The 24,359-nt window shown below is 35.4% G+C and overlaps 1 protein-coding gene across 7 annotated transcripts in view; it reads right to left on the bottom strand.

Moving 5' to 3' along the window:
• Positions 1-24,359, bottom strand: part of ASPH (aspartate beta-hydroxylase) — a 263,106-nt gene that overhangs the window by 76,684 nt on the left and 162,063 nt on the right. For all 7 annotated transcript variants that reach the window (XM_074207742.1, XM_074207741.1, XM_074207743.1 and 4 more), the window contains one exon: positions 1,193-1,278. In XM_074207742.1, the coding sequence (XP_074063843.1) occupies positions 1,193-1,278 (86 nt within the window). The remainder of the gene's footprint in view (positions 1-1,192; positions 1,279-24,359) is intronic.

The raw sequence follows: 24,359 nt of genomic DNA, 5'->3' as shown, positions 1-24,359 counted from the left end.
TTCATTTAGATAGTAAGCTCTCCCCTTTTTCTTCCCTTTCATAATTCTTTGAAGTTTAAAGTTAACCAGTGACATTGGGGTAATTAAAAACAAGTAGAATTCAATCACTTGGCTATTTGGAATTACAGGGCAAGTGAGAGTAAAAAGTAAACTTTGGGAGAAGTTAACCAAAGACCCATTGTCCTCTCAGATTTTCACTTATTCTCATAAATAATTAATTAAGTAGTTAAACTTTTTTAGGGCTACCCCTTCATTTCTAATATAATATGTTATGTGGGAGTCTATTCCATGTAATTGCAAATATCTATTTTATAAAAATAATATTTTTAAAAACCCGACTTTTCTAACAAATTCAATCATGTCATCTCCTATGAATTTCATAGGATTAATGCCATCCATAATAAATATTATCAAATGAATATTTTGTAACCAAAATACCACCCTACTGAAATATCCTTTGATGTACCATCAAAGAACAATCAAGTCCCAAATCTTAGAAATATAATCTGACTTGAGAACCCTGAGAACAAGCAGGAACATATTTTCCCCCAGTACTTTATTGGAACATTAATTGAGAATGAGCTTTAGTTCATTGATTAACTAAACTACAGCTTATGCGGGATAAATACCAGTTGTGCCTTTGTTTGAAATGGTGTTTATCTGAATAGAAAATACCATATTTACTAATATCACTATGAAATTTAATTAAATTGATAATTATATTAATAATCTAAGTTCAGTATTTCTGAGAAAAGACATAAAACTAAACTAGTTTTTAATTAATAGGAAAAGTCACTGCCTCAGTTTCTCCAACTGAAAATATAAATAATAATAGGACCTACCTCCCTGATAGGATCTTTAAAATGAGATATTTGTAAAGTACTTAACACTGGTAAACAGTAAGCATTTAGTGAATGCTTCTTTCCTTCCTTATTGTTGAAGAAGGGTCATAGAGGTAAAGTGATTTGCCTCCAAGTCCAGAATTTTTCCCACCACATTACATTATCTCACAGCAATTTGATGCCTAAAGAGATTTATGTAATCTTAAAATTAATTGGGTGAAAAAGTTAAGTCTCACAACCCTCAATTCAGAATTCTCTTTACTACATCACAGGAACTCATGTATAACATCATCAATAACAATAACAAAAACAAAAATATACTTATCAACCAAACATGAAGGCAAACCTACCTTTTTGCGTAGCTTCTCTGCAGCATCAAGTTCAGATTTAATAGTCTTGTCAAACTTATTTAAAAGTTTGGGTTTCTTTTTCTTAGCTGAAAAGAGATGAAAAGGCATGTTTCTAATTTCTACATCCAGTGGTAGTTACAGCAGAAAGGCTTTATTTGAGGAGAAATATCATAGACAAAATTTTTAAGAGTTGGCCTAGGATAGTGGTTTCAACTCGTGTTTGTCTGTGTGTGTGTGTGTGTATTATTTTGACAATTGTATTTTAATATAGCTTCTTCTGTAATCCTACAAATTTTATTTTATGCATATAAAAATATCGTTTTGATATGGGGTCTTCAGGGTTTACTAGACTGTCAAAAGAATCAGTGAGACCCAAAATATTAAAACCCCCACACTTTGAGGCTGTATTTTAAAAATAAAGCTCATTCCTAACTCACCTACTAAAATGTCTTCATCAACCAACAAAGGAGAGTGTTGTTTTCCACATATTGGGGAACTGTGTACATAATTTAGGAAATTATTAGGAATAACAGCTCTAATGAGAAAGAACTTGGGGGAACTAGGTAAAATGGAAGCGTGTTGTTGTTTTAGAGCTTGACTTAAAAATCACAAATGATTATATAGTTGAGAAGGGCCTCAGAAACCAATTTTAGTCTAATAGATACCTGAAATAAGAATCTCTCCTGAAATATAACCCATCCAGTGGAGCAGTCAGCTGGCTTTTACTTGAGGACCTGGTTTGAAGAGAACTGTGCCACTTCCAGAGGTAGCCTATTCTCCTTTCAAATAGCTTAAACTGGTAGCTAGTTTTTACTAACTAGGAAGACTTCATTCAGATGCTGAAATCTGTTCTAGTGGAGTCATGTGGATATATTTGTTTCAAAATTTGAACACTGGCCAACAATCATGTTCAATAACATTAATTTGTGCTAAGAAAAGAGAAAGTAAAATTTCTAAGCTCAAATAATGATTTTCTTGGTTAGATCCTGAGGGTCTCATGGTAAAAGCAAGTTACTTTTTAAAGGACAACATGAAATGAATGAAGCTGCTAAGAATACTGAATTTTTAGGATCATAAGATCCCTCAAGACTATGAAATCCAAGTCCTTAATTTTACATTTGATACATAGGAAGTCTGCCCTCTCACACATTCATGATGCACTGAAAAGAAAACCAATAAGGCCATCCCTAGTTTATTGGAGGAAAAATGATGCTGCTAATGAAAAACATCTATAAAGTGACATGTGTAATGATAATGACATTGATAAAGCTCTTTAAAATTTGCCAAGTACTCTGCATGGTTTCAGCTAAGCCTCTAAAACAACCTTCTGTGGTACTGCAGTTATTATTATCTTCATTTTGCTGATAATTGAAATTGATGCTAGGAAAGATGAAATATTTGATTTGTCCAAAGTCACATTGCTAGGAGGTGACTAGGGTGAGAATCAAACACAGGCTTTTCTGACTCCAAGTTCAGAATTTGGTCCATTTTACTTCTCTACCTCTTTCGCACAAGGTATCCCTTCTTTTTATTTTTTTAAGGTATCCCTTTCATCAGTTTTATAGAGCACAGAATCAGAAAATAGGTTTCTCTGTAAATAACTGATATTTCTATAGCACTTTGTTTTGCAAGGGACTATGTATATGTATGTATTTGTGTGTGTGTGTGAATGTATACACATAATCAACTTATGTATGCATAAACCTCATTTGACCTTCATACCAACCATCCTCCTTGATCGCTATGCTCCCTAGGTTTTGGGACACCAAATTATCTCTTCTGGTTCTCCTTCTACTCTCTGACTTCTCTTTTGATTCCTTTGCTGGATCCTCTTCCAGATCACTCCCAGGTGTCCTGGATTCTGTCCTGAGTCCACTTCTTGTCTCCCTCTATGCTACTTCATTTGGTGATCTTATCAGTTCTCATAGACTTAGTGACTATCTCTCTGATGATGATGATGGTCAGATATATCTTTCCTGCCCCAATCTCTCTGATGATCTCCAATCTGTCTTTCAGATTTCTTGAATTGGATATTCAGTACATATCCTAAACTGAATATATCCAAGACAGAAATCATTACCTCTCCCCTCAAATACTGCCCCAGGGACACCCTGAAGGTCACTCTTAGGAACTTTGGAATTGATTGTGTAGCATGGGAGACACTGGCACAGGACCGCCCTGCAGGGTGGGCCCTTAAAAATGAAGTCTGAGGAAGGCAGAACTGAAACAGCTCAAAGAAAAGAAGAAATGCTTAAGTTTAGAGAACCCATCCCAAGTATTCACATGGACTATTTGTGCCCGACCTGTGGTAGAGCATTCTGAGTTATATTGGTCGGATAAGCCACAATCAGACACACTAAAACTTGTCTTTAATATAATGATATTATTTTGGTCTTCTTTGTTAAGGAAGGACAAGAACCAACCAAATACTACCAATCCTATTTTTCCTGTTACTGAAGAAGACAATACCAGTCTCGGGCTCACAACCCAGGAGTCAACCTGGATTTCTCACAATCTCTCACCTCCCATAACTAAGCTGTACCAATATCTGTGATATTGCTACAACATTTTTCAAATACATTCCCTTCTCTCTCCTCTGACCCTGCAGCATTCTAAGGTAGGTCCTTATAACCTCAAGCCTGGACTATTTCATTAGTCTGCTGGGTGGATTTGCCTGCTTTAGGTCTCTCCTCACTATAATTCATGTTCCAGTCACTAAACTCATTTTCCTAAAGAATAGATCCAACCATGTCACCTCCCTTCTCACTAAGTTCCAGTGGTCTCCGATTGCCTCCAAAATTAAACACAAAACCCTCAGTTTGGTTTTCAAAGCATTCAGAACATCCCCAACCTAGCTTTCCAGACTTCTTTACCTTATTCACTGACACATAATGTTTGATCCAATGCCATTGGCCATTTGGTCTGTTCCACATACAAGTCATTTCATCTCTTGGCTCCAAACATTCTGACTGTCCACTATGCTTGGAATCCTTTCCCTCCTCATCTCTGTCTCTAGGATTCCCAAATCCCAGACTAAAATCCCACCTTCTACTGGAAGCCTTCTCATTATAACCCCTTTTGATCAGTGCCTTCCCTCCATTAATTATTTCCTAACTAATAGGTAAATAGCTTGCTTTGCATATATTTGTTTGCATGTTGTCTCCCCCATTTGATTGTAAGCTCCTTGAAAGCAAGGACTGCCTTTTGACTCTTCTTCATCTTCATTACTTAGCAAAATCATTAAAAGTGTATTGATTGAACTTTGTGAAGTAGGTCCCATTTTTAAAAAGGAGGGAACTGAGGCTAGGAAAGGTTAATTGGTTTGTTCAGTGCCATGCAACTAGTTGTCTCAAGGGGTATTTTGAAGAATCAAGTCTTCCTGACTTCCAGTTCAATGCTCTCCCCTTTGTTAATAATGAGAATGACAACCTACATTTAAGCAATGCTTTACTATTTATAAGGTTAAAAGAGGCTTTTCCCTTCTCCCACTGGTAGATTCCTCCTTGGGCCATCATTTTGGGGAAGGGTCCAGACCAATTACCCTTAATTCTTCTACTTGCAACTTTTGACTCAGGACTTTGCTACCATGTACCCGCTTTTCTGCTTCCTTCTAGGAATCATCTTCCTCTTTAACATGTAAGTTTCCTGTAGGCAGGACTGTCTTTCTTTTTTGCTTATATTGGTATCTCCATTTTGCCTAGCACACTGTAAGAATATAAGAAATATTTATAGCCTACCTGCCTTTCCCCATAACAACCTTGGATTGAGGAGGTGGTGCAAGTATAAATATTTCTCTTTTACAGAGAATGACTCAAATTAATTCAATGGACTGTTTGTTATAACTGAGCTAGTTTGTGTCAGAGCTTGTGCTCAAATTGAGGTCTTCTGAGCGATATTCTTTTCACTGTGGCAAAATATTGAACCTTATTATGGTGATTCAATAATGATGACTTATTTTTATAAGTTTTTATATTTTATCACAGCTGAGAAGTGCTTTCCTCACAAAAACTCTGTGATACTGTAATAGTACAATAGTACAAAAAAACTCAGTTTATTTTTTTAAAGTTTAAGCCATAATATGAAAATATGTTAAATATGATTAATACAGCTATATCCTACATCAAATTACTTCCTGTATTGGGAAGGGGGGATGGAGAAAAATGTGGAACTCAAAAGTTTATAAAAAGATGAATGTTGAAATCTATCTTTATATATAAAGGAAGGAAGGACTGAGGAGAGACAAACATACATCAATTGCCTTTAAAGTCTGACCTTAAAGGGAGAAAATATAGGATTTTTTCTTTATAACAAACATATTTTTCTCTATAAACAAAGTTTATTATACCTTTTTTAAAACTTTTTTTTGCAGGGTAGTGGTGTTAAGTAACTTGCCCAAGGTCACACAGCTAGGTAATTAGTAAGTGTCTGAGGCCAGATTTGACTCCAGAGCTGGTGCCCTATCCACTGCACCACATAGCTGCCCCATGATATAACTTTTTAATATGGGAAGTGTTTTGTCAGAAATTGTGGATCTCACGCCCAACAGCTTTTACTCAGATATAACCCACATTTTACTTGCAGCTACTTCTGCTGGCATTTACACTGACAGATACTTCAGCATAAGCAAATGATCAATTGGGAGGCACAACATTTTGCTGACATGACAGACATTAAATCCCACAACTACAAATCTTTATATCTCAGTGAAGTGTCAATTCATTCTCCAAATCTTCAGGATACCTGCTAACATATATAAGAATAAAGAAGCAGTTGAAAAACTGTCATGATTTACTATTTTAAACCTCTTTCTGCAGCAGGAAAATTTTTATATTATACTTTTGGAAAAATGTTAAAAGAATAGGAAAATAATTAAATCAGGAAAATACACCAAGAATAACTTTTTAAAGAACATCTATTTAAATTTTTTTGAAGATCTTTCCAAAACACATTTATCCATTTTTCTGCCTTAATAGTACAATAGATTGAATCTAAATGAATCTTTAATGATTTGAAGGTAATATTTCTTTAGGGTCATTATGTTAAATGCTGATTATCATCCCACAGAATGTAGAGGTATGTATGTATATATATATATATATATATATATATATATATATATATATATATATATATATGTATGAAGTATAGGCTTAGTAGGATGATCTAAACATATCTCAGAAGATATCTGCTATTTTTTTATGAAAAAAAACCCTTAATGTATTTTGATGTTATTCATCTCTTTCCCTTAACATGAAGTGTTGAAAAAATTCCATCTGTGGATTAAAATCAAAATTCAATGACTATTTAAGAGCATTGTGTCAGGGAGCCGTAACTAGAGCAGGGCCTCTGGGGCTTTGAGTTGGAGTGGTTGGTAAATTTGGAAGTCAAGGACAGTTCCTTTCACTCCCCTCACAAGCTCTTCCATTGCATAATAATTCATGTTCCTGAGGGGGAAAAATGGTTATCCAGACAGTGATATGCAGGGAAATCACTGAACTAGTTCAAGAGTTGAAAAGAAGGAAAAGAAAGGTTGGATTTCTTTTGGGGAATATGTACAGCAACATAAAAGTTGCTAAAACATGGTCTAGAGAAAATTCCAACATTAATCTTCCTCTAGTGATACTTCATGGTTCTGATCATGGAACACTAACATCTCCAAACAATCAACACTGCTGTGGCTTACCTTACAATGGTAAGATATATATGTTAATAGGCTACTGCCTATTACCAGTGATGGGAGTAACAGAAGAAGTGGCATAAAAGATGCACAGAGGACATATGACTGGAAAAGAAGGTAGACTAGTCATGTTTTAAGAGTGGACATAATACGTATAAATAAGGATATAGTCCACATACAGAACTGGCAATTACATTAAAAGACTTAGGGAAAAAATTCCAGCATATTGGGCAAACCCTTTTCTGGAAGAATTATGAAAAGGCAAAGATAATCGGCCAGATAATCAATACAGATTTATTAAGTACTCACTCCCTATCAAGCTTTGTGCTAAGTGCTGGTGATATAAAGAAAGGCAAAAGACAGTCCTGTTCTCAAGGAGTTCAATTTTATGAGAGAGACAACATGGCAAATAATTAAATACAGGCTATATATACAGGATAAATGGGAAGTATTCAACATAAGGAAGGTACTAGAATTAAGAAAATTCAAAAAAAAGTCTTCCTATATAAGTTGGGATTTCAATTTGGACTTGAAGTAAGCCAGGGAAGCCAAGAGGCAGAGATGAGGATGAAAAGCCTTCCAGTCATGGAGGTCAGCTGGGGAAAATGTCCAGAATCTGGATATGGGGGAGGTCTTGTTAGAGGAATAGAAAGAAGGCCAGGGGCACTGGATCTCAGAGTACAGGTAAAGAAGGTGTGAAGTAAGTAAGTCACTACTAAGCAAAGGGGACACTAATGACATTAAGGAGACTACAGATTCACTGAAATAGTATTTAAAAAGATATTATTATTAAACATTATAATCTCTATTAACTGTGGCAGGTCCTTGGACAATTAAAAAAAAAACAGAAGTAGGTTCTCTGAAATTCTTTTTCTTATCTATAAAATAGAACTTTGTATTTTTTTAAAAAGGAAACCAACAAGGAGAAAGATGATTCTTAGAAAAGAAGTGAGGGACTGTTAAACACACTTAGGCAAAGGCATGGTAATAGCAAAGAGAAAACCCAACACAAGGGGTAGTAAAATAGCAAACTTATTTGAAACATTTTGTGGACTACAACATAAGTAGGAGGGTAGAATTAAAAGGTAGAATTAGCCAATAGAAAGTTGACAAGGTCATGGTATTCTGGATATAAGATTCAGATGGGCTTTAGTTATTAATTATCAATTTATTTTTGGACATTTAAAAAACACTACATAAGAAGTAGTAAAATAGCAAACTTAATTGAAACATTTTGCAGACTGCAACATAAAAAGAGGGAAGAAATAAAAGACAGAATTAGTTGATAGAAAGTTGACTGGGCCATGGTATTCTTAATAGAAGATTCAGGTGGGCTTTATTATTTATCTATTTATTTAACTTTGGACATTTTACATATGACAATAAAGGATCACATTTACACCATGTTTGGATTGGTGGGAGGGGAAAAAAAAATCCAACTAAACTCATTGTTAGCCCAATTCATGGACGTTATTTTAATGATAGGCTGATTTTTTTAACCATTCTATTGTTCATCTAAATCTAACTAGTTTATCATCCAAAAAATAATGGAAAAGCAAGAGATGCTGGAAAATACTTTTTCATTTGAAATAATATTTTGTAAGAGGTTTTTAAAAACCAAAAAGCATCTCTAAGTAAGAGTAATGAGCTATTACAATCTTTGTAGAATTTAAGTTCTTTTACTATAATTACTATGAAGGAAAAAAAATGGGCTCCACTCTCAAGGAGCTACCATTCTAATTTTTCCTAGCGATTAGTCAATTTTATTAATATTGCATTAATGTTGTTATCAGTAACTATTAGATTAGCTGCTTGATAAATTATTTTTCTCTGCTCTGTGCTCAATGCTATAGATACACAAATATGGGAAAAACATTATGTGCCAGCCACTATGCTAAATGCATTACAAATATTATTTTATGTGATCTAAAAACTTTGTGAAGTAGGTATTATTATCTCCATTAACAATTGAGTCATGTAGATAGTAAATATATGATGTATCTGAGCCAGGATTTTGACTCAGATCTTTTGGGGTCTAGGCCAGTACTCATCACCTAACTACCATTTAATAAGGACTTGTTGACTAACTTTACAAATAAATTCAATTATCTCATTTGAATCTAACAGCAATCATGGGACAAAGGTGCTATTTATTTACCCCATTTTTTATAGATTTAAAGAAACTGAGTCAGATTTTTTTACAAGGCAATGGGGTTAAGTGACTTGCCCAAGATCACACAGCTAGGTAATTATTAAGTCTCTAAGGATGAATTTGAACTCAGATCCTCCTGACTCCAGGTTCAGTGCTCTATCCAATGTGACACCTAGCTGCCCCTGACAGACAGATTAAGGGACTTGTCTAGTGTCAAACAGATGATACTAAGTGTCTTAAGTGTGTGAGACTGAATTTGAACTCAAGTCTCCTGATTCCAGACCCAGAACTCCATCTATTTGAATCCCTAGGACCTAATTTGTTACTTTGCCCACAACATGATCAACTGGGGCTTGGGGCTGTGGGACTTGTAGCAATGAAGAGAGCACAGTGTGGGGAGTGAAGAAGAGGTGATTTCAAATCTTGCCTCAGCTGTGTGACCCAGGGCAGTTCATTTATTTTCTGTTTGCCTCGGTTTCCAATCAGTAAAATGATTATTATAATATCAGCACCTACCTAACAGGATGGTAGTGAGGATCAAATGAAATATTTAGAGACTTTAAGCACAGTTTCTGGGACTCTATATAAATGCTAGCTATTATTAACATCATTATTATTACTTGTAATAAGTTGCCATCTATTTGCATAGTTTCCATTTATTCATTCTATGGGATAAATACAGCAAAGCAGTAAATACCTTTTCTACCTAATTCTTCCAATACTTGAAAACAGCTTTCACATCCTTCTTAAACTTTCTTTTTCTCAAGCTAAAAATTCAAATTCTCTTCAATAGATTCTCCTTTGGCATGATTTCTGGTTGCCTCAGCTTGCTGCTGGAAAAATGTGGCTGGCTAACGGTTTCAGGAGTTCAAGCAACAGTGTAAGAATTCACTTAAAAGACTGTGACAAGGAAGAATTTACAGGGGAAAAAAAGTTTATGAATGGCTGTGGTTAGCAGAAGCTAAGGGAGAGAAAGACTAGCAGCAACTGCTGCCAACAGGAAATAAGTAGTAAGGAAGCTATGGGGCATAATTCTCCCCTTGGGTGGGTCATGCTCCCCATAAGTAGGCTGGCACACCAAAGGAAGACAAGCCAGACAAGCTACTCAACTGAGAACAGGGGAGAGAAGACCAAGTAATTGGATATAAGTAGATGGGGGCAGAATTGAGATAATTAAGGATAAGGGATGGTAGCTCAAAGGCTTAATCCATTGATTTGTAGATAGTTACTTGTCTTGTGACAGGGATTTATGAGAGTCCTTGCCAGTGAGGGGCAAGGTACTTAAAGTTCACCAACTTCTTGATTAATGGGATGGGATTCAGTGTTAAAGGTTAGTACAGAGGGAACAGGTTAGTTATAGAACATTTTGTCTACTACAATCTCATCAGCCTAGCCACCTTCTTCTGGACACTTGTCAGTTTGCCAGCGTCCTCCTTCAAATATTGGCATAATCTTCTAGGAGTGGAAACACTCCAGTAGAACATGGTCAACAGCCACCTCCCTCATCTGAGCAAAAGGTCTTGCAAGGCAGCCGAAGACCACATTCACTCTTTCGGTTGCTATGTCAACCAGCTAATTCACAAGGAGCCTGGAAACCACTAAAACAAGACATCTTTTTCACAGAAACTACCGCCTAAGAACATTTTTTTCCATATTTTATTTTTTATAACTTACATTTATCCCTGTTATACTTTATTTTATTAGATTTGGCTATGTTATGGGAGATTCTTTAGATCCAAATTCTGTCCTCCAACTATTAGTACTCCCTTTTGGGTACCTGTAAATTCAGTAAGCAAGGAATTGATGCATTTATCCAAACCACTGACAAAATGTTGAAGAGGAAAACATCAAGGTCAGAAAGCCCTGGATGACACACTGTGTGAGAGACATAGTCAAGAATTCTTAGGGGAACATTTGGGGTTGGGAGAGGGGGGAGTCAAAATTTTCTCTGCCATCTGCCAGTAACAAGCATAATAGTTCTGATACCATGAGTGATTGAAAAGCATCAAGGCAGATTAAGTATCTATTGACTTATCTAAAAGTCTCTCTCTCTCTCCTCCAAGGAGAATTATCAGGTTTAATTCAGAGGTAGAGAGGACAGGGGCAGTAGAGAGTGTAAGCAGTATGGTGTGAAAGAAAGCACATTATCTTAGTTTCAGTAAATACAGGTTGACTCAACACTTCCTGGCTGTTAGCATCAATCTCAATCTCCTCATCTGTGACTCCACAAATCTATTGTGAGAAAAACTGTTTAAAAAATCAATAAGAAACAAGAGTCAAAGACAAAAGTCAGAAGTCAGTGCCCTTAGGGAGAATACAATTTAATGGGAGAGAGGGATGAGAAAAATTAATATAACAATTATACTAATGACTATGAATTTGTAATCCACCCTTTTCCTTTCATTTCTGTAAAAACCCAAGTTCAATTAGCCTCTCAATGGCATGGTTGAGTGATCAAATTTGCTTCAGTTCCCTCCCAGGTACATGATCCTTGAGCTGGACCCCATCCAATTAAATCAAATTTCTGTTTAGAGTATAAAGATAATCTAGTCTGGGTGAGCCTTGACCTGGGGGAAGAACTACCAATTCTTTTTTTTTTTGGCAGGGCAATGGGGTTAAATGACTTGTCCAAGGTCACACTGCTTGGTAATTATCAAGTTTCTGAGGCATATTTGAACTCAGGTCCTCCTGACTCCAGGGCCAGTGCTCTATCCACTACATCACCTAGCTGCTACAGAACTGCCAATTCTTGATCCCCTCCACTAAAGTTTAGGGGGATTCTGCTTATGAAGGAGAAAAATAGTGAGAGGTCCTGATGGGCTTCTCTTGCCCAGAAGCCTTAAGGCTGATCCAACCATGGTCTCAAGAAGAATTTTAGCCCACCTCCTCCTTAAATGTCCACCAAACAGGGATGATTTTCACATGACAGGGTAGAAGAGATTTAAGTTAGTTGGGTTTTTCATTCATCATAGTAGACTATGTATATATGAGTGAAGGTAGAATAAATATATATATATATATATATTCATTCTACACATGAGTGGAATAAATAGATGTATATAATAAGTACAATAAATATTATATATACATATAACATGAATATAAATTAGTTTGGGGAGGAGTCCCATATAGCTAGAAGACTGGAAAGGTAGGAATGTGCTAAAATCTGAAGTGCTTTGTATGCCAAATAGATGATTTTACACTTGATTATGAAGGAGAGAGTCACTGGAGTTTATGGGCAGACCAGATTTTTTTTTTTTTAAATCACATTAGGAGCATTATAGAAGATAAACTTCAGGCCTTCCATCTCCTGCAGCACTTTTCTTTTGAGGGAAGAGGAAAGTTGATAATGGTACTCTTGCTGTACCAAATTCTACTTGTATCTCCTGCTGCACTCTTATCTTGCTTTATCTCTAGCCTTTGCATGCATGATGAGTTATGAAATGGGGACTCCCATCCAACTGATTGTCCTATACCTCCCATCTAATATTGCACCTAACTCCTGCCTAATCTCTGGTGTCCTTCTTGAACTGATGAACATTCTCACACTTCGTGTCTCAGGGATTAAACTCCTGTAGATCATCATCTGAATTCCATTTCCCATCCCTTTTCCTCCAATTATACATTTCCATTCTCCTTAGCCCTCCCACCCCAAAGTTACAACTCTACCAAGTCCTCCCACTGTGCTTTCTGAAATGCCTTTTCCACAGGCAAAAAATTACCTTTCATTTTAAATCTTTTACTTTCTACTCCTTCTATCTATCAGCTCTTATTGAAACCTGGTTTCCCCTGATGACACAGCCTTCTTGCATGCATCTTCACTCATTCTTCTCAGCTTACTGATTGAGGAAGAGGAGTTAGAATATTTCTTGCCCTATGATATTCCTAGTTTCTTCTTTTACCTCCATCACTCTTCCTTTAAGATCCATGTTATTCATTTCTATCTCGCAAACATTATCCTGATACATGTTATCTATAGACTGCCCAGCTGCCTCCTATTCATTCTTCAATGAATTCAATACCTGGCCCACAACTCATGCCCCAATAAAAGGGAACTTTAATATAAATATATTTTTTCCTCAAATACCCTAATACTCAGTTCCTCAATATAATCACTTCCCATGAACTACCCTTTTATACCACCTCAGCCACACACAGTAATGGTCATACCTTGATCTTGCTGTCACCCAAATGTTCAAGCATTCCAAAATCCCCTTTTAGCTTTTCACTTCTTCCTTTGTCTTCCTTTACAAAAACCCTCTGCTTAGTCTTCCTCATGACCTTTAATTCCTTGATCCCTCAATTCTGTCCCAGGCCAACACCTCTGCATTAGCCACTCTCTCCTATTCTCTCCATCTTAATCTCTTAGTAAACCAATTCAACTCTACATTGTCCTTCTCTCTTGAATTTCTAGCCCCCTTATTTTATAGACACCAATTACTCCCAACCAAGTCTCAGGCTTGGGTCATTCCCACTAGTAAGCATCTTAAACTCAATATATCTAAAATATATGTCTCATTATCTTTCCCCCATGTCCTTCCCCCCCCCCCCCACCAGCTCCTACCTTTCTTGTAGAAGGCAGCATATTCTTCCCAGTTCTTCAGTCTCACAACCTAGGAATCATAATGGACTCCTCACTATCTCTCAGGTCCTATATCCAAACTCTTGCCAAGACTTGTAGATACTACCTTTGCAAATCTCTTTATAACCCCTTCTCTTTTCTAACACAGTCACCCTTTAGAATAAGCCCTCATCACTTCATGCCTATTATAAGAGCCTACTAGTGTGTGTGTGTGTGTATGTGTATACACACACACATATTATATATATATATGTGTATATACATAGAGAGATCTATATAAAACACATATGTATACACACACACACACACACACATATATATATATATATATATATATATATGTATGTATGTATATCTCAAGTCTCTCCCTACTCCAAATCATTTTTTCATTCAGTCCTTAAAGTGATTTTCCTAATGTGCAGGTCCTATCATGTCAATCCCAATATACAATAAATTGCCTCCATAATCAAATACAAAATTTTCTATTCAGCATTCAAACCTTTATGAGCTAGTTTTATACTCCCTTTCCAGTCTAATGCCTTAGTCCCCTATCCCCTACATGTACTCTTTAATCTAATGATATAAACCTCCTGACTGTTCCACAAACAAAACACTCCCTCTTTCCACTCCAGACATTTTCTCTAGCTTTAAATGAATAAGAATAGGTAGCAATATATGGTTGCGAGAATTGGGCCATAAGGAAAACTGAGTGCCACAGAATTGATGCTTTCAAATTGTGATACTGAAGATCTTTTGAGAGTTCCTTAGGCAATAGGGAGATCAAATTTGTCAGTAGCTAAAATTTTAATTCAGACTATTCACTGGAAGAGCAAATACTGAAGCTCAAGTTTAAATACTTTGGCTACTTAATGAGAAGACAGAACTCATAACGAAGACCTTGATGTTAGGAAAGGTTGAAGACAAAGGGAAAAGATGATGGCCAAGGATGAGTTAGATTGATACTGGAAGTCTTCCCCAATCTGTTTTAATTCTAGTATTTTCTCTCGATTAATTATTTCCTCTTTATCTTGCTCGTAGCTTGCCCTGTGTGTATGTGCATGCAAACATACACACACACACACACACAAACACACACAGAATTTTTCTTGCTGTCTTCTCCCTTAATGACTGACTTAAGGACAGGGACTGTCTTTTACCTCTTTTTGTATTTCTAACACAGCACAGTGTTTGGCTCATAATAAGGGCATAAGTTGTTTGAAATGGATTAAAATGGGGAAAAGGCTTAAGACACAGAGATTATGAGCCTGAGCTCCTAGAAGGATGATAGAATTGGAAAAGTTTGTAAGACAGGATGGTTTTGGAGAAAAGAAAATTAGGTCTGCATTGAAATGTTCCACAAGCTCTTGGTCTTGATTTATTGATCTGGTAATCATTTGCATAGAAAAGGATTTTGTAATCCTTAAAGTATCATACTGGTGTTGTTGTTCAGTTGTATCTGACTCTTTGTAACCCCATTTGGGGTTTTCTTGGCAAAGATTCTGGAATAGTTTGTCATTTCCATCTCCAGCTCACTTTATAAAAGGGTTAAGTGACTAGTGTCCAGGATTATACAGTTAGAAAGTGTCTGAGGCCAGATTTGAACTCGAGAAGATGAGTCTCACTGACTTCAGGCCTTGTGCTCTATCTACTACAGCCTCCCTTAAGTATACACATGTCAGTTATTTTGATTTTTATTGATCTCCACAATGTATCTTCAGGTATGACTAAACAAAGTTTTCTACCTCTTCCCCTTGAGTCTAACCAAAAAATAATGTTATTTTCAATAAAAATATTTTTAATATTTTCAATATTATTTTTTTCAATAAATTATTTTCTTTTTTTTTGTTTTGTTTTTAGGTTTTTGCAAGGCAATGGAGTTAAGTGGCTTGCCCAAGGCCACACAGCTAGGTAATTATTAAGTGTCTGAGGCCAGATTTGAACTCATGTATACCTGACTCCAGGGCCTGTGCTCTATCCCTTTCAATAAAATATTTTCAATATTATTTTCAATAAAAATAATTTAAAATGTGGAAAGGAAGAAAGAAAATAATGAAAATGACAATAACTAACATATTGAGTTTTCTCAGTACTTAACATAGACTATTTCATTTGAGTCAGAGGAAGGTAGGTTAATATTGTTGCTGTTCAGTTGTTTCAGTCATGTCTGATTCTCTATGACCTTGGCAAAGATATTGAAGTGGTTTGCCATTTCCTTCTCCACTCATTTTACAGATGAGTAGATTGAGGGTTACAAGGCTAAGTGACTGGCCCAAAGTCAGAGAGCTAGTAAGTATCTGAGAGCAGATTTGAACTTAGGGCTTTCTACCTCCAAGCTTGGTATTCTATCCACTTCACAATCTAGATGCCCAAACATGGAAAAGTACTTAAATCTACTATTATTCTCATTTTGAAGATGAGGAAACCGAAGCTAAATAAGGTTAAATGCCTTGCTTTTGGACACATGACTACCAAGCATCAGAATCAGCATTTGAGCAGGTCTTCCTGATACCAAGTCTAGTATCTTGCTCCCCCGAAGTATAGAAAAGGAAAAGAAAAATATGTCCTAGATTTAAGATTCATATATAAACTTGGAAAATCTAAAAAACACCAAACCTAACTTTATTACTATATTAGTCATACCTGTCAACAAAGTATCAAAGCATGTGCTAAATATTTTTTATCTTTCCATATCAAAATTAGAAATGCTGCATTCTATTTGATTCCTATCATTTTTTATTATTCTTTTATCATTTTATTAGCCAGATGCTAATAAAATGGCAGAGTAAACTATAAACTTGTCAGATATCACAGCAAAGCTATATTTTAGGGAAAAATGGTAGTAAAAAAACCTAGTAAAATAGAAAATGTTAAGACTTCCAAAATTTGACACCTTAAGAAATATAGCAGGTGTGTTGAAAGATCAGCAAATTCAACTTATGAAGCAGAGAGAGAAAATCCATCTACAAGTGTCTCCACAAGATTTTTCAGCATGGGACACTGGTGGGACTCTTCAGTTCTTTGCTTTCTCATTTATATGTGTGAATTGTGCAAGACTTCTCCTACTGTTTGCCTTCACACTGAGGTCTGAAATGAACCTATCAGGAAACATGCATGTTATTTGCTTTTGGAAAAAACAATCAAAAGCCATTAAGTGTTTCCACCAGGATTTCTTGTTTGTCCTCTCATGATTGAAAAGGGGAAAGAATAAAAAATAATACAAATAGAAATCTGCTTGAAATTACTATTTTTTAACTAACTGGATGGATAATAGATCCCAGAGAATAGTTTTAGTGATATTCTTCACAGAAATCAGAATGATGAACAAAATGCAAAATTGGACAACTGTCAACTCTACAAATAGATTCTTATCTCCTAGAACACTGATTAGCTGGGCCTTTGGAAGTTTTTTTTTTTTTTAAAGTAGAATACCCTTCCTAACCCTTCCAGCTAGGGAATCATGGACTTTTGTTCTCCTCAGAATTAAATATCACCTACTATCAACTTCATACCAGCAGGAGTTCAATATTCAAAGCTTAAACAGAGCAGTTAACATAAATATTTTTCAGCTGAGAGACACTAACTAATACAACACTGTAAACATTATATAAAGGACAATTATTTTCCTCTGCCCCTTCTATTGAAATGATGTGGGATTCAGCTGGGAGCTTTCAATGGAGCCAGCAAGTATTCTAGTTTATTAAATGTAGTTGGTTGTCTCCCCATAGGGTTATTTTAATAAATTATACATCACTCTCCTTCTAGTGTAATAATCCTTTAACAGATGTGACCCCATATGTTAAACTGGAAATTACAGAGTGGCTAAATGATCTGCTTTCTGAACAAAATAGAAACCCCTTCCATGCCAACATGTGTCAAAGGAGAGAGTCCTACCATCCTTCTCACAGAGTATTTCATTTCTACTTGTAGCCTTTCAAGGACCACTCTAAAATCTCTTTCCTCAGGACATTTTCCCCAGCTTCCCAGATCTGAAGTAATCATTCTTTCCCCTTAGTCCACTTCAATTAAATTAAATTTAACAGGCTTATGAAAGATACTTACTAGAGATAGTAAGACAAAGATGAAACCCCTCTAAAACAATAACAGTGATTCTTGACCTTAAGAAGCTTACCTGGGAGAGAAGAGAGATACAATATTTATAAAGATTAAATTCCTTGAGATGAAAGATTGTTCATTTTTATTTTTATCTCCAATATGTAGCATAGTGCATTGTGGCTGATTAAAAAATAGTTGTTGAATTTGAGAGGGTAAATTAGGGGTCTATTAGGGTTTACCAGACAGTCAAAGAAGAATTAAGAAAAAAATAAGAATCCTTGAACTAGAGGATGGAGGAAAGGCTTTGCCTATGAGATAAGCTCTTGAACTGTGAAAGAAATAAAGGGGAAAAGACAGAAATGAGAATAAAATCCCCACTCCAAGTATAGAAATAATGGCCTATGCAAAGACACTAAGGTAGGGGATGAGATGCAAGGTTTGAGGAAGAGCAAATAGGACAGTGATTTAAATGTTAATATGTGAAAGGTAGCAATAGGAAATAAATCTGGAGATTTAACCTGGAACTAAAGGAGAAGACCTTTAAACTACCAAGTGAAAAGTTTTGTTCCCACCCCCCCTAAAAGCAATAAAGGGGTTCTCAAAGATCCTTGACCATGGCCATCACACAGCTAAATAACCAAAAACACTAAGCCATATACAGAACCACCCCATTTATTACCACTTATAGTATGGACCTTAGAACCTGCTATCAAGAACATATAAAAAAGGTCTGAAGACAATCACAATCATTGTCTAGAAGTACATTAAATCAGTTCTGATTTGTCAATTCATTGGGCCTTCAAATAAAAGTTACTTATGCTTACTTTATCAGCTATGAAAATTTATCAAGTTTGGTTATCTGGGTTTAACAGTCTTTTGATCTGAACAACAACAACAAAAAAAAAATAGGAAGGGGGGAGGGCAATGAGAAAAGTCCAATCTCCACTATTATCTTTTCTTTGCTAACTCTGAGAAATGTAATCATATCACTACCATTCCTAGAAAAGGCATGTCAATCAATTACCCTGTGACTCCAAGGTTTTCCAACTTTCCTGTCCAACACCTTTCTCCCTAACTTTTGTTCCCCCCCCCCCCTCCATGGATTGTACTCTGCCTTCCTTATTTGAATTTGTATCTACAGGGTTTAACACAGTTCCTAGAGCACAATTTTTTTTTAAACTAAAACATTAGTTCATGATTATCCATTTGTTAAAAAAATATATAAAACAGATAATTAACTCGAAACTCTTAACAATCTAGTTCTACCTCATATATAGGAGCAGTGGTGGTCCAATAAGACCTATAAAACTCACTAGTCTCCAAGGAGATTGGTTTGTCACAGAAAAGCGTAACAAAAGATATTCAAAATAACTATGACAGTGACAATTAAAAAAACTGCTACATATTCTATACATTTCTACAGGAAATGCTTTTTATGAAAAAAAAACTTCTATAAAACATGGCTAAATTTTTGAAGCTTAAAATAAGGATTAGCAAATAGAAACTTTAAAAAAAATCTGATTATCAAAGTTAAATAACAGCATTATCATTCACTGGAAAGATATTATGAACTTGGAGTTAGCAGAGCTGAGTTTGAGTCTTGAGTGCAATATTTCCTAAGAATGGGGGCATGGTATGTTGGATTCAGGAAGACCTGGATTTGAGTAACACCTCAGACATTAGCTGTGTCACCCTGGACAGGTCACTTAACTTCTCAGTCTTAATCTCTTCACCTGCAAAATGGGGCTGATATAGCACTTATCTCACAAGATTCTTCTCAGAATTCTTCAATTCTAAGATTATCTTATCAGATATGATAATGTAGGTAAAAAGTTTTGCAAACCATGAAACTAAATAAATGCTAGCTTTGTTATTTGCCAGCAAGTCGCCTAACCATTCTGTGTCTTCTTGGTTTCCTCATCTGCCAAACAGGGGATATTACTACATCTACTCCCTAAAATCATGAAATGTATATTTTAAAGCACCATATAAATGTGAGTTTTTACTATATAGCACTTAGAATCATAGATTTAGAACTGGAAGAGAGCTGGGGGGGGGGGGTTCACCTGACACTAGGTTCCCATTTTTATGATGAGGAAACTGAGATCCAGAGGGTAGGATTTAGTTCTTGTTGTTGCAGCAGCTTTTGGTTTGCCATGTGGAAGCCAATGTGAGAATTTGTGTTTACTCTACTTATTGATTCCTGCCTTAAATGACAGAGATCACATCTGTTTATTTTTGAGTGGTTTCTAAGAGAGCAATACAGACACAAGAAAGCACATAAATACCATTTGCTGAAGGTGATGAGAAAAATTCTAAGGGTGTCTTTGAACAGCCTCTATTAAAAGAGGAAAAATTGATGTTAAAAGGTTTACCATTCTTCGTTATAGGGGTGGTAATAAATATGATAAAACAACTAACCTCTCAGTTTTTATAGTCAACAATAGTTAACATCTGGGTTTCCTGGGATAAAATTGTGTCCAAATGTCCTTAGGCAATGATGAGATAGCAAAATGATAAATAAACCATTTCTAATATTTTAAAAATAGAAAAATGTTTGGAAAGCAGTAATTCCATTAAAGATCCAAGTGTGATAATGGGCAAATAAATGAGGCATCAACCTAAAATTCAGTTCAGTGGAGGGAAAAACATTGTCTCCTTAGCTACACACACATACACACACACACACACACACACACACACACACACACACACACACACACACACACACACACAAAAATAAAATAATAGAATAGATTAGAATCATAATGGTCCATCCAAATAATGATGCTTGGTCTCTGGTCCATATTTCTAAGTATTTCAATATAAGAATGAATATCACAAACTGAATGGACCTTAAAAATTGATAGAGCACCAGCCCTGGAGTTCAAATCTGGCCTCAGATACTTAATAGCTGTGTGATACTGGCAGGTCACATAACCCAGGGAGGAAAAAGGAGAGGAAGGAAGGAAGGAAGGAGGAAGGAAATTACAAAAATGGTAGAATTGTCTGTCAGAAAATTTTTAAATAAAAATGGTTGAAAAGGTTAGATTAAAGAAGTAGCATCCAAGAGTAGTAGATGAAATTGAGGAAGGAAAAACATAGGAATGTATATCTACTATTAATGAGTTCTTTTAAAACTTATATGTAAAACTGATAACAATATTCCAATATTCTTGTTCTTTTCACTGAATTATACATCTGGAGATTCTAGAACAAAATATTTTTCAATTTTTTTTAGACTAATAACCAAGAACTGCTTGTAGAGTTCAAATCACTGATCCCTCGTCAAAAAAGGGGGAGTTAAAAATAAAACTGGCTTAAAAATAAAATATAAACAGAAAAGAATTCATTAACTTCCTATAGTAAAACTTAATTTCAATGTGTATAATTTAATTTTAATAAGAACATCTTAATTTTATGCTTTTAAAGAATAACTTTCCTAAGTACACACATTGGCAGAGAGAATTGATATAACAGATAGAGAGACTGCCTTGGAGTCAACAAGATTAGGTTTAGTTCCTGATTCTGACAGACTAGTTTTGGGATCATAGGCAAAATCCTATAAGTTTGCAGTGTCCCACAAAACTCTCTCACTAAGACTGTAAATTACTTAGGTTACTGCTTTGTATAAGAGGAACGAGTTGACACATTGGGAGCTCCCCACATCAATGAAGCAGCAGGTCTGAATACATTTCTTTTCCCAATTCCCTCATTCCCCTCAAAAAATACTGACTTTGAAACAATTACTTTAAGCAACCTATCATAAGAATAAAAATGGTAGCATTCAAAAACATTCCTGATTAACATCCCACCAAAACTGATGTTATATGTTGTGATGGCTTTTATGAATAATGTACAACTTATTTTTATGCAAAGGTGTACCTTATGTTTTGAGTCTCAACAGATGGTAAATTCTTTTTATCAGGGTTTAAAACTTACACACTGGGACTGAGAATTATTTATACAGTAAACACTTTAGCTGATCTTATCTTTGGACAAGTTTAATTAAAGGATGTGATACCAGTAGCACAATAAAACAGGCTCATGGGAAAAAGAAGTAACTTCCTTCTTAGCTGAATACATTATTTTGCCACTGCAATTTAAAGCATACATGTAAATTAATGGGACTTTAGAGTTTTATGATAAATCTCATAAGCATTTGGCTTTCATGTTGGCTGTTTTCAAACTCAGTGTTAATAAAACTTTTAACACCCAAGACAGGGAAGGATGCCGAGCTGGTTGGCTATTTAATGAAACATTCCTGATAATTTTTCTTAAATAGCTCTCTAGGATTCATCATAACTTATGCAGTTTGTAGATGTTCACTTTCTGTTTCATAATAGGAACATATAGGAATTTTAAAAAAGTGATTAAAAAGTGCCTTCTTTAGCCCTACCAGATCTAAAGTTATATTATATTATAAGCATCAATCATCAAAACTGTCTGGTATTGATTAAGAAATAGAGTGGATCAGTGGAATAGACTAGGTACAATGGCAGAAAATGATTATAGTAATCTACTCTTTGATAAACCCAAAGAGTTCAGCTATTGGGATAAAAACTCTCTCTTCAATAAAAATTGTTGGGAAAATTGGAAGTTAGTATGGCAGAAACACCCCATACCCTATACCATTATAGGATCAAAATGGATACAAGATTTAGACATAAAAAGCAATATTATAAACAAACTAAGAGATCAAGATAGTTTACCTGTCAGATCTATGGAAAAGAAAGCAGTTTATGACCAAGGAAGAGATGGAGAATATCATTAAAAACAAACTAGATAATTTTGATTACATTAAATTAAAAAGCTTTTGCACAGACAAAACCACTGTAACCAAGATAAAAAGAAATGTAGTAAATTGGGAAACAATTTTTACAACTAGTATTTCTGACAAAGGACTCATTTCTATACAGAGAGAACTGAGTCAAATTTTAAAAAAACAAGCCATCCCCCATTGACAAATGGTCAAGGGATATGCAAAGGCAATTTACAGATGAGGAACTCAAAGCAATCCATAATCATATGAAAAATTGCTCTAAATCACTACTTATTAGAGAAATGCAAATTAAAACATCTCTGAGGTACCACTTCACACCTCTCAGACTGGCCAATATGATCAAAAAGGACAATTATCAATGTTGGAAGGGATATGGGAAATCTGGGACACTAATGCATTGTTGCTGGAACTGTGAACTCATCCAACCTTTCTGGAGAGCAATTTGGAATTATGCCCAAAGGGCAATAAAAATGTGCATACCCTCTGATCCAGAGTCTATACCCTGAAGAGATTATGAAAACTGGTAAAAAAAAAAAAAACCCCCATCATTTGTGCAAAAATATTCATAGCAGCCCTGTTTGAGGGGGCAAAGAATTGGAAATTAAGTGAATGTCCATCAACTGGGGAATGGCTGAACAAATTGTGGTATATGTACTTTATGGAACACTACTGTTCTATTAGAAACCAGGAGGGATGGGAATTCAGGGAAGCCTGGAAGGATTTGCATGAACTGATGCTGAGCAAGATGAGCAGAACCAGAAGAACACTGTACACCCTAACAGCAACATGGGGTTGATGATCAATCTTAATGGACTTGCTCATTCTATCAGGGAAATAATCAGGCACAATTTTGGGCTAACTGCGATGGAGAATACCACCTGTATCCAGAGAAAGAACAGTGGAGTTTGAACAAAGACCAAAGACAATAATTACCTTTAATTTTAAAAAAAGTTATCTTGATATGTAATTTTGCTATCTCTTATACTTTATTTTTTTCCTTAAGGATATGATTTCTCTTTCATCACATTTCACTTAGATCAATGTATACCATGGAAACAATGTAAAGACTAATAGACTGCCTTCTATGGGGGGTGGGGTGGGGGGAGGGAAGCGAGATTTGGGGAAAAATTGTAAAATTCAAAATAAATAAATTAATTCAATTTTTTTTAAAGTGACTTCTTGTTTTCAGAGACCTTGCTTAGGTTTTTGAGAAACCATGAGGATTCTTCTGATAGTATTCTTAAAAACTAGTATAGATATATAAATATATATATATATATATATATATATGTGTGTGTGTGTATGTGAGTGTGTATTATGTGTGTGCATGTGTGTATATATATATATATATAAAAGTAGCAAATGAAATATAAAATATGATGTCATTTTATTCTTGTTTGTTTTAACCTTACTGCCACATTTCTCCTTCTTTAATAGAACCGTCCTTTCTTGTAACAGTCATATATAGCCAAGCAAAACTAATAAATGCATTAGACATGTCTTACAGTGAATCTGGGCTCCATATTTTAATTGTAATAATAAAGTCACAGGATTTATAATGAGAATATAGTTTCTCTGAGGTCAGGGACCCTTGTTGCTTTTTTTTTATTGGTATCCCTGGTTGCCAGCACAATTGCTTGGCTCAGACTATAAAAGGCCCTTCCTTAATAGAAGCTTGACAGATTGGATGGGAAGCACTCTAAGAGCTAATCTAGTCTCCAACCTCTGCTTTTTGCAGTGAGATCTGGAGGTCATTTATGTAATTTATCCATGGTCATACAGCAGAGCAAAGGTCCAGAGTTAGATCCTCTGTCTCCAAAGCTACTACTTTTTTTCCCCCTCTATTATAGGGAACATTTTTATAAATACACTGTTTTATAAATCCACTAGGAAGAAGTTGAACCAAGACTAGAACACAGG

The sequence above is a fragment of the Macrotis lagotis genome, chromosome X (assembly GCF_037893015.1).
Source record: "Macrotis lagotis isolate mMagLag1 chromosome X, bilby.v1.9.chrom.fasta, whole genome shotgun sequence".
NCBI lineage: Eukaryota > Metazoa > Chordata > Mammalia > Peramelemorphia > Peramelidae > Macrotis > Macrotis lagotis.
This window is presented reverse-complemented; position numbering and strand designations above follow the sequence as displayed.